Genomic DNA, 15,512 nt, shown 5'->3' with positions numbered 1-15,512 from the left:
GGTGTGTGCCAAAATCGCACGGCGCTGCGAGTCTCCTGAGGTCCGCAGCATATTTGATGACATCCTGGCCCTCAGGTCTGCAGTGGTGGTAGAATTTGTGCCTGGCCATGAGGATGCTCTCCTTCGGTTTCAGTTGGTCACAAATGAGTTCAATCAGCTCCTCATATAAACTTGTCCCTGGCGCTCGTGGGTGCCAGCAAATCCCTGACGAGACAGTAAACGTCATCGCCACAACTGGAAAGCAATATCGCCTTACGCTTCTCTCTCAGTGCGTCCGTGTTCCCCGTCAGGTCATTTGCTGTGAAGTAGTACTCGAGCCTTTCCGTAAAGGCCTCCCAATCATTGCCTACGGTAAAATCCTTTAGCGAGCCCAGAGTAGCCATGGTTGCGTGAAGTTCATCCGTGCCCTCGTCGCCAATGTGATGTATGTAGCACTCAAACTACTGACTCCACACAGTCTGGTGTTGTAGTTACTGCTGAGACCTTCATCCTTTTATTGTGTAACTCCAAAGTGCCTCTCAGGTGTGGTGGGCAGCCTTTTATAGTCTGTCTTGCAGGTACTTTCAGGTCTCCCACTACAGCGCCCTCTGTGGTGCACCATTGTATTTATACATTTAATGTACCTGGACAATACATAACAGGTTAGATACAGAGTAAAGCTCCCTCTACACTGTCCCATCAAACACTCCCAGGGCAGGTACAGCACTGGGTTAGATACAGAGTAAAGCTCCCTCTACACTGTCCCATCAAACACTCCCAGGGAGGTACAGCACGGGGTTAGATACAGAGTAAAGCTCCCTCTACACTGTCCCATCAAACACTCTCAGGGCAGGTACAGCACGGGGTTAGATACAGAGTAAAGCTCCCTCTACACTGTCCCATCAAACACTCCCAGGGAGGTACAGCACGGGGTTAGATACAGAGTAAAGCTCCCTCTACACTGTCCCATCAAACACTCCCAGGGCAGGTACAGGGGGTTAGATACAGAGTAAAGCTCCCTCTACACTGTCCCATCAAACACTCCAGGGCTGACATCGTTCCCACACCCTCCATTTTGTGACCTCTCTGGGTGATTTGGGCGGTTTAAGGGTACTTTCCCTTCAAGTATTTATCCAATTCTATGGAATATGCTTCCACTGCTCTTTGTGTCCGTGCATTCCAGATCGGATCATCACTGCGTGTTTTTGTTTCAACGGTGTGTTTACAGATAACCTGTGGAATGATCAATCACTGGAGATGGACCCAGACCTCCCCCCGGGGTGGAGAACGATCAGGGACACGAGTGGGACGTACTATTGGCATGTGCCAACCGGCACCACCCAATGGCAGCACCCGGCCTGCACCTCCGATATCAGCCTCGGCTCCGATAAACTGTCGACGGCCCTATCCCCAACCCTGGAGCACAAGGTGAGAGAGCGCGAAAAGGGCATCGGAGCCACCATTCATATTGGAGCAAGATGCATGAGGACTTTTTAATTCGTCGGTGTGAGTGAGGGTGTGACTATGCGAGAGTCACTCATTATAAAGTGCATGTGCGTACATGTGTGTCAGTCTAAGTAAATGTGGGTACATGTATGTTCAAGTTGCTACAATTGTGTTAGTATAAATGAGAGCAAGGCAATCTGTGTCAGTTTACAGGAATGTGTGTGGGGTATTGAGACAGTGATTCTGACTGGAACTTCCTGCCTGTATACTGCCTGCAATCTCCCTGTATTCTGCCTGTTTCTGACTGTAATCTGCCCAATTCCGTCTGTGTTCTGACTGAAATCTCCCTGTTTCTACCTGTATTCTGCCTGTATTCTGCCTGCAATCTCCCTGTTTCTGACTGTAATCTGCCCATTTCTGTCTGTGTTCTGTCTGTAATCTGCCTGGTTCTGTCTGTGTTCTGACTGCAATCTCCCTGGTTCGGATTCCCTCAGGCTGTTGTCCCAGGTTCTGCTGCCGCGCATCGTGTCTCCAGAGGCGGGAAGTTCGAGAGCTCAATGCCAGCTTCGTCATCACTTAACCTGAGGTAAGGCAGCGCAACACTCTGAGGCGTTTATTCATTGATGTTCTGCAGACAGGTCGCCGAGGCAACTGCACTCAGCGACGGACCATGGGCGACTCGGTAGGCACCACCCTCACCTCTGAGTCAGAGGTCGTAGGTTCAAGTCCCACTCCACTGACTTGAACAAAAGAATCTAGGCCGACACTCCGTGCAGTGCTGAGGGAGGTGCCGCCTTTCGGATGAGACGTTAAACCGAGGCCCCGTCTGCACTCTCAGGTGGATGTAAAAGATCCCAGGGCCACTATTTCGAAGAAGAGCAGGGAAGTTATCTCCGGTGTCCTGGGGCCAATATTTATCCCTTAATCAACATAACAAAAAAAACTGATTATAGGGTCATTATCACATTGCTGTTTGTGGGAACTTACTGTGCTTGGGTCACGGGAATGTGGGAAGGGAGGACCTTGAGACAATCACTATCACCTAGGGGGGGTAGTGCTGGTCAGGCTAATGGCACTGAAGGTAGACAAGTCCCCTGGTTCTGATGAAATGCATCCCAGGGTATTAAAAGAGATGGCGGAAGTTATAGCAGATGCATTCGTTATAATCGACCAAAATTCTCTGGACTCTGGGGAGCGGATTGGAAAGCAGCTAATGTAACGCCTCTTTTTTTTAAAAAAGGGAGCAGACAAAAGGCAGGTAACTATAGACCAGTTAGTTTAACATCTGTAGTGGGGAAAATGCTTGAAGCTATCATTAAGGAAGAAATAGCGGGACATCTAGATAGGAATAGTGCAATCAAGCAGACGCAACATGGATTCATGAAGGGGAAATCATGTTTACCTAATTTACTGGAATTCTTTGAGGATATAACGAGCATGGTGGATAGAGGTGCACCGATGGATGTGGTGTATTTAGATTTCCAAAAGGCATTCGATAAGGTGCCACACAAAAGGTTACTGCAGAAGATAAAGGTACGCGGAGTCAGAGGAAATGTATTAGCATGGATCGAGAATTGGCTGGCTAACAGAAAGCAGAGAGTCGGGATAAATGGGTCCTTTTCGGGTTGGAAATCGGTGGTTAGTGGTGTGCCACAGGGATCGGTGCTGGGACCACAACTGTTTACAATATACATAGATGACCTGGAAGAGGGGACAGAGTGTAGTGTAACAAAATTTTCAGATGACACTAAGATTAGTGGGAAAGCGGGTTGTGTAGAGGACACAGAGAGGCTGCAAAGAGATTTAGATACGTTAAGCGAATGGGCTAAGGTTTGGCAGATGGAATACAATGTCGGAAAATGTGAGGTCATCCACCTTGGGAAAAAAAACAGTAAAAAGGAATATTATTTGAATGGGGAGAAATTACAACATGCTGTGGTGCAGAGGGACCTGGGGGTCCTTGTGCATGAATCCCAAAAAGTTAGTTTGCAGGTGCAGCAGGTAATCAGGAAGGCGAATGGAATGTTGGCCTTCATTGCGAGAGGGATGGAGTACAAAAGCAGGGAGGTCCTGCTGCAACTGTACAGGGTATTGGTGAGGCCGCACCTGGAGTACTGCGTGCAGTTTTGGTCACCTTACTTAAGGAAGGATATACTAGCTTTGGAGTGGGTACAGAGACGATTCACGAGGCTGATTCCGGAGATGAGGGGGTTACCTTATGATGATAGATTGAGTAGACTGGGTCTTTACTCGATGGAGTTCAGAAAGATGAGGGATGATTTTATAGAAACATTTAAAATAATGAAAGGGATAGACAAGATAGAGGCAGAGAGGTTGTTTCCACTGGTCGGGGAGACTAGAACTAGGGGGCACAGCCTCAAAATAAGGGGGAGCCAATTTAAAACCGAGTTGAGAAGGAATTTCTTCTCCCAGAGGGTTGTGAATCTGTGGAATTCTCTGCCCAAGGAAGCAGTTGAGGCTAGCTCATTGAATGTATTCAAATCATAGATAGATAGATTTTTAACCAATAAGGGAATTAAGGGTTACGGGGAGCGGGCGGGTAAGTGGAGCTGAGTCCACGGCCAGATCAGCCATGATCTTATTGAATGGTGGAGCAGGCTCGAGGGGCTAGATGGCCTACTCCTGTTCCTAATTCTTATGTTCTTATGTTAAATTGGCTGCATTAAAAGAACGATGTAACTATTTGTACTGCACTTTTGTAACCGACAGGTGACAAGCCCCGCCCCCTGTCATGCTCCGCCCCCCCCCCTCCGGCTGAATCATTCCATGATGCCAAGAAGCAGGACGTGAGCCTCCGACTCCCTTCCCCCGAGCGGGCCTGAGCCCGAGAGTGGCGGGGGGGGGTGGAGGGGCAGGGGTCCGAGAGTGGCCGGGGGGGGGTCCGAGAGTGGGGGGGGGAGGGGAGGGGCCCGAGTGTGGCCGGGGGGGGGGAGGGGCCCAAGAATGGCGTGGGTGGGGGCAGGCCAAGAGCGGCGGGAGGGGGGGTGGCGGGGACTCGATGGCGAGAGAGAGAGGCTGTGGGGAGAGGGGGTGGGGGGAAGAGAGAGGCTGGGACGGGGTGGGGCAGGGAGGGTGTCAGAGGGAGAAGAGGGAACTCGGAAGACGGATCATGTTCTTACAAACCCCTACAAGGGACATCGTTGGAGTGGATAATATCCAGAAGTCATGACAGTGTCACTATTCACTTCATACCCAATAAACCTGTTAACAATCCGTACACAATGCCTGCCCCATCCATGGTGGGGTGGGGGGGATGCACCTGCACTGGGGTAAGGCACTTCGGCTGGGGGAGGCATGCACTTGGACTGGGTTAAGGCACTTATGCTGGCCCTTGTCTTCTGGGGAGTTCTGTCCTCTGTCCCTTCAGGAAGTCAAAGCGGATCGAGTTTTGATTTGCAAAGTCAGTGAGACCTCGGGATGGACCACTTACACATTCCTGTGGTGGCGGTCCCGGGAAGGGGGGCGGGGGGAGGGGAGGAGAGGAGAGAGAGAGAGAGAGAGAGAGAGAGAGGACTCTTGGGTAGGGGGGGGGGGTGGCGGTGCGGAGAGAGAGGCTGGGGGGAGGGGGTGAAACAGACTGGTGGGGGGAGAGGGAGAGGGAGAGAGAGAGACTGGTGGGGTGGGGGGAGGGGGAGAGAGAGAGAGAGACTGGTGGGGTTTGGGGGAGAGAGAGACTGGTGGGGTTTGGGGGAGAGAGAGACTGGTGGGGGTGGGGGGAGAGAGAGACTGGTGGGGGTGGGGGGAGAGAGAGACTGGTGGGGGTGGGGGGAGAGAGAGACTGGTGGGGGTGGGGGGAGAGAGAGACTGGTGGGGGTGGGGGGAGAGAGAGACTGGTGGGGGTGGGGGGAGAGAGAGACTGGTGGGGGTGGGGGGAGAGAGAGACTGGTGGGGGTGGGGGGAGAGAGAGACTGGTGGGGGTGGGGGGAGAGAGAGACTGGTGGGGGTGGGGGGAGAGAGAGAGAGACTGGTGGGGGTGGGGGGGGGAGAGAGACTGGTGGGGGTGGGGGGGGGAGAGAGACTGGTGGGGGTGGGGGGGAGAGAGAGACTGGTGGGAGGGGGGGGAAGAGAGAGACTGGTGGGAGGGGGGGGGAAGAGAGAGACTGGTGGGAGGGGGGGGAAGAGAGAGACTGGTGGGAGGGGGACGACGAGAGAGACTGGTGGGGGGGGAAAGAGAGAGACTGGTGGGGGGGGGGGGGGAAAGAGAGAGACTGGTGGGGGGGGGGAAGAGAGAGAGATTGGTGGGGGGGGGGAAGAGAGAGAGACTGGTGGGGGGGGGAGGGGAAGAGAGAGAGACTGGTGGGGGGGGGCGGAGGAGTGAGACTGGTGGGGGGGCGGGAAGAGAGAGACTAGTGGGAGGGGGGGAAGAGAGAGACTGGTGGGGGGGGGGAAGAGAGAGACTGGTGGGAGGGGGGGAGGAGAGAGACCGGGGGGGGGGGGAGGAGAGAGAGACTGGTGGGGGGGAGAAGAGAGAGAGACTGGTGGGGGGGGGAAGAGAGAGAGACTGGTGGGGGGGAGGGGAAGAGAGAGAGAGAGAGAGAGAGAGAGAGGCTAGCGGGGAGGGAGGGAGGGAGAAGCTTGGGGGGTGGGATTGCAGAAATAAACGCGTCCTTAAAAGAAAAAGATTTACATTTATATAGCACCTTTCCCGACCACCGGACGTCTCAAACTGCTCTACAGCTGATGAAGTACGTTTTGGACTGTTTACACCAGATACTACACTCCAAAAGTACTCCATTGGCTGTAAAGAGCTTTGAGACGTCCGGTGGTCGTGAAAGGTGCTTTATAAATCCAAGTCTTTCTTAAAAGCAGTTTGTGTGGGGAGACAGAGCTACCTCAGCACCTGTAGTCAGTGCGTTCTGTGCCAACAGCAGATGGTGAATCTATCTCTGCCCGTTGCTGCATCCCAAGGGTGATCAGGGTGCTAAAAGGGTTAAAGTCTGATGCCAGGTTGCATAGACGAGGCTTATATTGCCTTGAGTACAGAAGATTAACGGATGATCTAATCGAGATGTTTAAGATGATTAAGGGATTTGATCGGTAGATAGAGCAACTATTTCCTCTGGCGGGGCTCAGTTGTTGAGTATGGTCAAGACAGAGATTGATAGATTTTTGGATATTAAGGGAATCGAGGGATATGGGGATCGGGTGGGAAAGTGGAATTGAGGTCGATGATCGTATTGAATGGCGGAGCGGGCTCAAGGGGCCGAATGGCCGACTCCTGCTCCTAATTCTTACAACCTCAAAATTAGAGCAAGGCCATTGACGGGTGATGTCAGGAAGCACAAAGGGTAGTGGAATCTGGAACTCTCTCACCCCCCAACAAGCTATTGACTGAGAGGTGATCTTATCGAAACGTATAAGATTATGAGGGGGCTTGACAAGGTGGATGCAGAGAGGATGTTTCCACTGATGGGGGAGACTAGAACCAGAGGGCAAGATCTTAGAATAAGGGGCCACCCATTTAAAACTGAGATGAGGAGAAATTTCTTCTCAGAGGGTTATGAATCTGTGGAATTCGCTGCCTCAGAGAGCTGTGGAAGCTGGGACATTGAATAAATTTAAGACAGAGATAGACAGTTTCTTAAATGATAAGGGGTTATGGGGAGCAGGCAGGGAATTGTAGCTGAGTCCATGATCAGATCAGCCATGATCGTATTGAATGGCGGAGCAGGCTCGAGGGGCCGTATGGTCTACTCCTGCTCCTATTTCTTATGTTCTTATGAAACTGGGGAGTCAATTGAAAATGTAAAAGCTGAGATTGAAGAATTTTTTTTCGAGGGCAAGGATATTAAGTGTTACGTGACCAAGGGTGGAGTTAAGATGCAGACCTTTCTGTGGTCTAAACCAATGGTGGAACAGGCTCGGTGGGCTGAACGGACTCTTCCTGTGCCTGTGTTCAATCGGGGGAACTACCGGTGAAAACGTGGCCCTGCAAATGTGCAGTTGGGTGATGGCTGCTGGTGTCAGTAATCGAGGGAGCCAGGCTGTACGCTTACACCCTGGGTTTCCCTGCCGTACATCAGAGCCCAGCGATTCTTCACTCCGAGGGTGGTGAATTTCTGGAATTCTCTACCCCAGAGGACTGTGGAGGCTCAGTCAGAATCAGGTGAATTTATAATGGGGAACAAAGAAATGGCAGACCAATTGAAAAAATACTTTGGTTCTGTCTTCAAAAAGGAAGACACAAATAACCTTCCGGAAACACTAGGGGACCGAGAGTCTAGCGAGAAGGAGGAACTGAAGGAAATCCTTATTAGTCAGGAAATTGTGTTAGGGAAATTGATGGGATTGAAGGCCGATAAATCCCCAGGGCCTGATAGTCTGCATCCCAGAGTACTTAAGGAAGTGGCCCTGGAAATAGTGGATGCGTTGGTGATATTTTCCAACATTCTATGGACTATGGATTGGAGGGTAGCTAATGTAACCCCACTTTTTTTAAAAAAGGAGGGAGAGAGAAAGCGGGTAATTATAGACCGGTCAGCCTGACATCGGTAGTGGGGAAAATGTTGGAATCCATTATTAAAGATGTAATAGGGCATTTGGAAAGCATTGAGAGAATCGGTCCAAGTCAGCATGGATTTATGAAAGGGAAATCATGCTTGACAAATCTTCTCGAATTTTTTGAGGATGTAACTAGTAGAGTGGACAAGGGAGAACCAGTGGATGTGGTGTATTTGGACTTTCAAAAAGGCTTTTGACAAGGTCCCGCACAAGAGTTTAGTGTGCAAAATTAAAGCATATGGTATTGGAGGTAATGTGTTGACGTGGATAGAGAACTGGTTGGCAGACAGGAAGCAAAGAGTAGGAATAAACTGGTCCTTTTCAGAATGGCAGGCAGTGACTAGTGAGTACCGCAAGGTTCAATGCTGGGACCCCAGCTATTTACTATATTTAGATTTAGATGAAAGAATTGAACGTAATATCTCCAAGTTTGCAGATGACACTAAGCTGAGTGTGAGCTGTGAGGAGGATGCTAAGAGGCTGCAGAGTGATTTGGACAGGTTGGGTGACTGGGAAAATGCATGGCAGATGCAGTATAATGTGGATAAATGTGAGGTTATCCACTTTGGTGGCAAAAACAGGAAGGCAGAATATCATCTGAATGGTGACAGATTCGGAAAAGGGGAGGTGCAACGAGACCTGGGTGTCATGGTACATCAGTCATTGAAAGTTGGCATGCAGGTACAGCAGGCGGTGAAGAAGGCAAACGGCATGTTGGCCTTCATAGCTAGGGGATTTGAGTATAGGGGCAGGGAGGTCTTACTACAGTTGTACAGGGCCTTGGTGAGGCCTCACCTGGAATATTGTGTACAGTTTTGGTCTCCTAATCTGAGGAAGGACATTCTTGCTTTTGAGGGAGTGCAGCGAAGGTTCACCAGACTGATTCCCGGGATGGCAGGACTGACCTATGAAGAAAGACTGGATCGACTGGGCTTATAATCAATGGAATTTAGAAGAATGAGAGGGAATCTCATAGAAACATATACAATTCTGACGGGATTGGACAGGTTAGATGCAGGAAGAATGTTCCCAATGTTGGGGATGTCCAGAACCAGGGGTCACAGTCTAAGGATAAGGGGTAAGCCATTTAGGACCGAGATGAGGAGAAACTTCTTCACTCAGAGAATTGTGAACCTGTGGAATTCTCTACCACAGAAAGTTGTTGAGGCCAGTTCATTGGATATATTCAAAAGGGAATTAGATGTGGCCCTTACAGCTAAAGGGATCAAGGGGTATGGAGAGAAAGCAGGAATGGGGTACTGAAGTTGCATGATCAGCCATGATCATATTGAATGGTGGTGCAGGCTCGAATGGCCTGCTCCTGCACCTATTTTCTATGTTTCTATGTTTCAAAGGCTGAGCGAGCTAGATTTTTGGACTCGAGGGGAATCGAGGCTCACGTCAGCATGGCCAATTCAGCAAATCGACCCCACCCCATCCCCCCAGCACTAATACACCCCTCCTCAATAAAGGGAACACTGAAATCATCCTATTGCATAAGAACAAAGAGCACGAGTCGGCCATACAGCCCCTCGAACCTGCTCCGCCATTCAACAAGATCATGGCTGATCTTCGACCTCAACTCCACTTTCCCGCCCGATCCCCATTACCCTCAAATCCCCTCGAGTCCAAAAATCTATCGACTTCAGCCTTGAATATACTCAATGATTCAACGTCCACAGCCCTCCTGGGGCAGAGAATTCCAAAGATTTACAACCCTCTGAGTGAAGAAATTCCTTTTCATCTCAGTCATATATGGCCGACCACTTTTTTTTTTTCCCCCCAGATTCATTTAATTATCTGAATTTAAATTCCCCAGCTGCCGTGGTTAGGATTTGAATTCGCGTCTCCAGATCATTAGTCCAAACCTGGAGGATTACTGGTCCCGTAACATAACCTGAGACTGTGCCCCCCCCCCCCACCCCGCTGGTTCTGGACCCTCCAACCAGGGGAAACAATCTCTCAGCAACTACCCTGTCAATCCCCCTCAGAATCTCACATGTTTCAATGAGATTACCTCTAATTCTTCGAAACTCCATAGAGTATAGGCCCGATCTACTCAATCTCTCCTCAGAGGAGAACCCTCTCATCTCATAAATATCAGCCGGTGCTCAGTGGATAGCGCTCTTGCCTCTGAGTCAGAAAGTCCTGGGTTCAAGGGACTTGAGCACAGAAATCTAGGCTGACACTCCGGTGCAGTGCTGAGGGAGCGCTGCACTGTTTGAGGGGCAGTGCTGAGGGAGCGCTGCACTGTTGGAGGGGCAGTGCTGAGGGAGCGCTGCACTGTTGGAGGGGCAGTGCTGAGGGAGCGCTGCACTGTCGGAGGGGCAGTACTGAGGAGGTGCTGTCTTGCGGATGAGACAATACATTGAGACCCCATCTGCCCTCTTGGGTGGACTTAAAAGATCCCACGGCACTATTTTGAAGAAGAGCGGGGGGAGTTCTCCCCTACGTCCCGGGGCCAATATTTATCCCTCAACCAACATCACTTAAACAAACAGATTATCTCCTGCTGTTTGTGGGAGCTTGCTGTGCGCAAATTGGCTGCTGCGTTTCCTTGCATTACAACAGTGACCACACTTCAAAAAGTACTTCATTGGCTGTAAAGCGCTTTGGGACATCCGGAGGTTGTGACAGGCGCTATATGAATGCAAGTTATTTCTTTAATGCTGATTTCTCAATTCAGATGATTTGCTCCTGAGAAGAGTGTTCTGTTTTGCAGGGATGAGCTGCCCTGGCAAGACAGCAGCCCCCAGCTCAACAGCGATCCCGATTCCAAGGTATGGCACCTCTCTGTCTCTTGTCTGTTCTGTGGGGAAACCTATCCCATACAATTATTGCTTTACGCATCAGATAGCAATTTGACCCCAAATCTCCAAAGGACCTGTGACTTGATCAGTAACCACCATATCGATTGGTCAAATCAAATCGCACTGGGTAGCCTTGAGGAGGAATTCATAGAATGCATACGGGATTGTTTCTTAGAACAGTATGTTACAGAACCTACAAGGGAGCAAGCTATCTTAGATCTGGTCCTGTGTAATGAGACAGGAATAATAAACGATCTAGTAAAAGATCTTCTCGGAATGAGCGATCACAGTATGGTTGAATTTGTAATACAGATTGAGGGTGAGGAAGTAGTGTCTCAAACGAGCGTACTATGCTTAAACAACGGGGACTACAGTGGGATGAGGGCAGAGTTGGCTAAAGTAGACTGGGAACACAGACTAAATGGTGGCACAATTGAGGAACAGTGGAGGACTTTTAAGGAGCTCTTTCATAGTGTTCAACAAAAATATATTCCCGTGAAGGGATAAGCAAGGAAATAAAGGAGAGTATCAAATTAAAAACCCATGCGTATAAGGTGGCCAAGGTTAGTGGGAAACTAGAAGATTGGGAACATTTTAAACAACAGCAAAGAATGACTAAAAAAGCAATAAAGAAAGGAAAGATAGATTACGAAGGTAAACTTGCACAAAACATAAAAACAGATAGTAAAAGCTTTTACAGATATATAAAACGGAAAAGAGTGACTAAAGTAAATGTTGGTCCCTTTAGAAGATGAGAAGGGGAATTTAATAATGGGAAATGTGGAAATGGCTGAGTCCTTAAACAATTATTTTGCTTCGGTCTTCACAGTGGAAGACACAAAAACCATGCCAAAAATTGCTGGTCATGGGAATGTGGGAAGGGAGGACCTTGAGATAATCACTATCACTAGGGGGGTAGTGCTGGACAGGCTAATGGGACTCAAGGTAGACAAGTCCCCTGGTCCTGATGAAATGCATCCCAGGGTATTAAAAGAGATGGCGGAAGTTATAGCAGATGCATTCGTTATAATCTACCAAAATTCTCTGGACTCTGGGGAGGTACCAGCGGATTGGAAAGCAGCTAATGTAACGCCTCTGTTTTTTAAAAAAAAAAGGGGGCAGACAAAAGGCAGGTAACTATAGGCCGGTTAGTTTAACATCTGTAGTGGGGAGAATGCTTGAAGCTGTCATTAAGGAAGAAATAGTGGGACATCTAGATAGGAATAGCGCAATCAAGCAGACGCAACATGGATTCGTGAAGGGGAAATCATGTTTAACTAATTTACTGGAATTCTTTGAGGATATAACGAGCATGGTGGATAGAGGTGTACCTATGGATGTGGTGTATTTAGATTTCCAAAAGGCATTCGATAAGGTGCCACACAAAAGATTACTGCAGAAGATAAAGGTATGCGGAGTCAGAGGAAATGTATTAGCATGGATCGAGAATAGGCTGGCGAACAGAAAGCAGAGAGTCGGGATAAATGGGTCCTTTTCGGGTTGGAAATCGGTGGTTAGTGGTGTGCCACAGGGATCGGTGCTGGGACCACAACTGTTTACAATATACATAGATGACCTGGTAGAGGGGACAGAGTGTATTGTAACAAAATTTGCAGATGACACAAAGATTAGTGAGAAAGCGGGTTGTGTAGAGGACACAGAGAGGCTGCAAAGAGATTTAGATAGGTTAAGTGAATGGGCTAAGGTTTGGCAGATGGAATACAATGTCGGAAAATGTGAGGTCATCCACCTTGGGGGAAAAAAAAACATTAAAGAGAATATTATTTGAATGGGGAGAAATTACAACATGCTGCGGTGCAGAGGGACCTGGGGGTCCTTGTGCATGAATCCCAAAAAGTTAGTTTGCAGGTGCAGCAGGTAATCAGGAAGGCGAATGGAATGTTGGCCTTCATTGCGAGAGGGATGGAGTACAAAAGCAGGGAGGTACTGTTGCAACTGTACAGGGTATTGGTGAGGCCGCACCTGGAGTACTGCGTGCAGTTTTGGTCACCTTACTTAAGGAAGGATATACTAGCTTTGGAGGGGGTACAGAGACGATTCACTAGGCTGATTCCGGAGATGAGGGGGTTACCTTATGATGATGGATTGAATAGACTGGGTATTTACTCATTGGAGTTCAGAAGGATGAGGGGTGATCTTATAGAAACATTTAAAATAATGAAAGGGATAGACAAGATCGCAGCAGAGAGGTTGTTTCCACTGGTCGGGGAGACTAGAACTAGGGGGCACAGCCTCAAAATATGGGGGAGCCAATTTAAAACAGAGTTGAGAAGGAATTTCTTCTCCCAGAGGATTGTGAATCTGTGGAATTCTCTGCCGAAGGTAGCAGTTGAGGCTAGCTCATTGAATGTATTCAAATCACAGATCGATTTTTAACCAATAAGGGAATTAAGGGTTATGAGGAGCGGGCGGGTAAGTGGAGCTGAGTCCATGGCCAGATCAGCCATGATCTTGTTGAATGGCGGAGCAGGTTCGAGGGGCTAGATAGCCTACTCCTGTTCCTAATTCCTATGTTCTTGTGTATCACCAGGTCCTAACTGGATTGTTCTTCCGAAAGAGCCAGCGCAGACTCGATGGGCCGAATGGCCTCCTTCTGTGCCATACTGTTCTGTGATAAACACCGGCATATACCAGCCGGGCCTAATGGCCTGTCACTGTAAATTCTATGTGATGTGGTTTAGTGTAGCAGTGTCAATTATTATTTTCTACCAATTTAAGGAGTTAGTTAAGCATAATACAGGTTGACCTCCCTTATCCGGAATCCTCGGGACCTGGCCAGTTCTGAATAAGGGATTTTTTCCGGACCAATGGTGGTCACGTTAAATTGGGTGGTACAGGTCATTATCATAGACAGTCCCTCGGAATCAAGGAAGACTTGCTTCCACTCTAAAAATGAGTCCTTGGGTGGCTGAACAGTTCAATACGAGAGCCACAGTCCCTGTCACAGGTGGGACAGGAAGTGGAGGGTGGGACTAGTTTGCCGCACGCTCCTTCCGCTGCCTGCGCTTGGTTTCTGCATGCTCTCGGCGATGAGACTCGAGGTGCTCAGCGCCCTCCCGGATGTACTTCCTCCACTTAGGGTGGTCTTTGGCCAGGGATTCCCAGGTGTCGGTGGGGATGTTGCACTTTATCAGGGAGGCTTTGAGGGTGTCCTTGAAATGTTTCCTCTGCCCACCTGGGGCTCATTTGCCGTGAAGGAGTTCCGAGTAGAGCGCTTGCTTTGGGAGTCTTGTGTCAGGCATGTGGACAATGTGACCCGCCCAGCGGAGCTGATCAAGTGTGTGTCAGTGCTTCAATGCTGGGGATGTTGGCCTGGCCGAGGACACTAACATTGGTGCGTCTGTCCTCTCAGGGGTTTTGCAGGATCTTGCGGAGACATCGTTGGTGGTATTTCTCCAGCGACTTGAGGTGTATACTGTACATGGTCCATGTCTCTGAGCCATACAGGAGTACAGGTATTGAGCAAGGGGATATCGGGGCTGGCTGGCTTGGGGCTGGGAGTGCGGCAGAGAGATCATGATGGGGGACGGTGGATCGTGGGGTCAGGCCAGCGATTGCGGGAATCGGCAGCGAGGAAGAACTTCAATTTGTTCATGTCGGAGTTCTGCGCATGCGCCACCCGGTGGCCGGGAATGGTTCTGGACAAGGGGTGGTTCTGGATAAGGGAGTTCTGGACAAGGGAGGTTCAACCTGTAGTTCCTTAAAATCTACCAGTTATCAGTGTTGCTGCTCACATATTCTCTAACTGTTTAATACATTTGTTTGACAATCAAACCCTACGTCAGTCTAGAGTTATCATTGTTCTGCTGCCTGCTAAAGTCCAGGAAGATTATGAAACACGTTATGAAACCAGTCAATTTAAATTAAGTAAAGTGGTTTCTCCATTACAACAATAACTGCAATTCACAATATCCCAAAGCATTTACAGCCAATTAAGTACTTTCTTTTGGAGTGTAGTCACTGTTGTAATGTGGGAAACGTGGCAGCCAATTTGCGCACAGCAAGCTCCCACACACAGCAATGTGATAATGACCAGATAATTTAGGTTAGTGATGGTGATTGAGGGATAAATATTGGCCAGAACACCGGGGAGAACTGCCCTGCTCTTCTTCCAATGGCGCCTCGGGATAATTTATGGCCCTCGGTTTAACATCTCATCTGACAGACGGCACCTCCGACAGTGCGGCACTCCCTCAGCACTGCGCTGGGAGAGTCCCCCTGGATTTTTGTGTTAGGGTCTGTGGACTGGGACTTGAACCCATGAACTTCTGACACCTAAAAGAATCCAGAATGCAAGAGCCGTGGGAACTTGGGGCCATGGACGCTATTGGACGATTGGCCTCCATGTGCCAGGGGTGTGTGTACCCTGCAACTATTTTGTTGCATCTGTAGGACAATAAATCATGAAATCAAGTGCCCCTTGATGAAAGGGTGGGGGGGGGGGGGCACTAAAACCGCCAAACTTAAACAAATTAAACTTTAGACATTAAACGGTCAAATTAACATTTGGTCACAGGGACGATGGTGCACTCCGGCGCCCACCTCTCGTGGAAGGCTGCGAGTGTACCGGTGGACACCGCGTGCTGTGTACACCCTGCAACCCTGGCATCGGTAAGCAACTAAAGTATAACGGGTATTCCGTCAGGTTGAATACAAGGCCATCACAATTCCTCTCGGAGTGTCTCTATGCATATTGAGACATATAGGTAAGGTCCCCATCATCCCTGGCCCACA

General features: G+C 49.3%; 1 protein-coding gene across 1 annotated transcript in view; it reads left to right on the top strand.

The window, feature by feature from the left end:
- apbb3 (amyloid beta (A4) precursor protein-binding, family B, member 3) overlaps positions 1 to 15,512 on the top strand; it is a 75,875-nt gene that overhangs the window by 6,249 nt on the left and 54,114 nt on the right. Inside the window, exons 2-4 of the mRNA XM_070877161.1 lie at positions 1,208 to 1,407; positions 1,920 to 2,011; positions 10,670 to 10,727. Of these exons, the coding sequence (XP_070733262.1) occupies positions 1,208 to 1,407; positions 1,920 to 2,011; positions 10,670 to 10,727 (350 nt within the window). The remainder of the gene's footprint in view (positions 1 to 1,207; positions 1,408 to 1,919; positions 2,012 to 10,669; positions 10,728 to 15,512) is intronic.

This window comes from Pristiophorus japonicus, chromosome 4 (assembly GCF_044704955.1).
Source record: "Pristiophorus japonicus isolate sPriJap1 chromosome 4, sPriJap1.hap1, whole genome shotgun sequence".
Taxonomy (NCBI): Eukaryota; Metazoa; Chordata; class Chondrichthyes; family Pristiophoridae; genus Pristiophorus; species Pristiophorus japonicus.
Note: the sequence above shows the minus strand (reverse complement) of the source record. Positions and strands in the feature narration are given on the sequence as shown.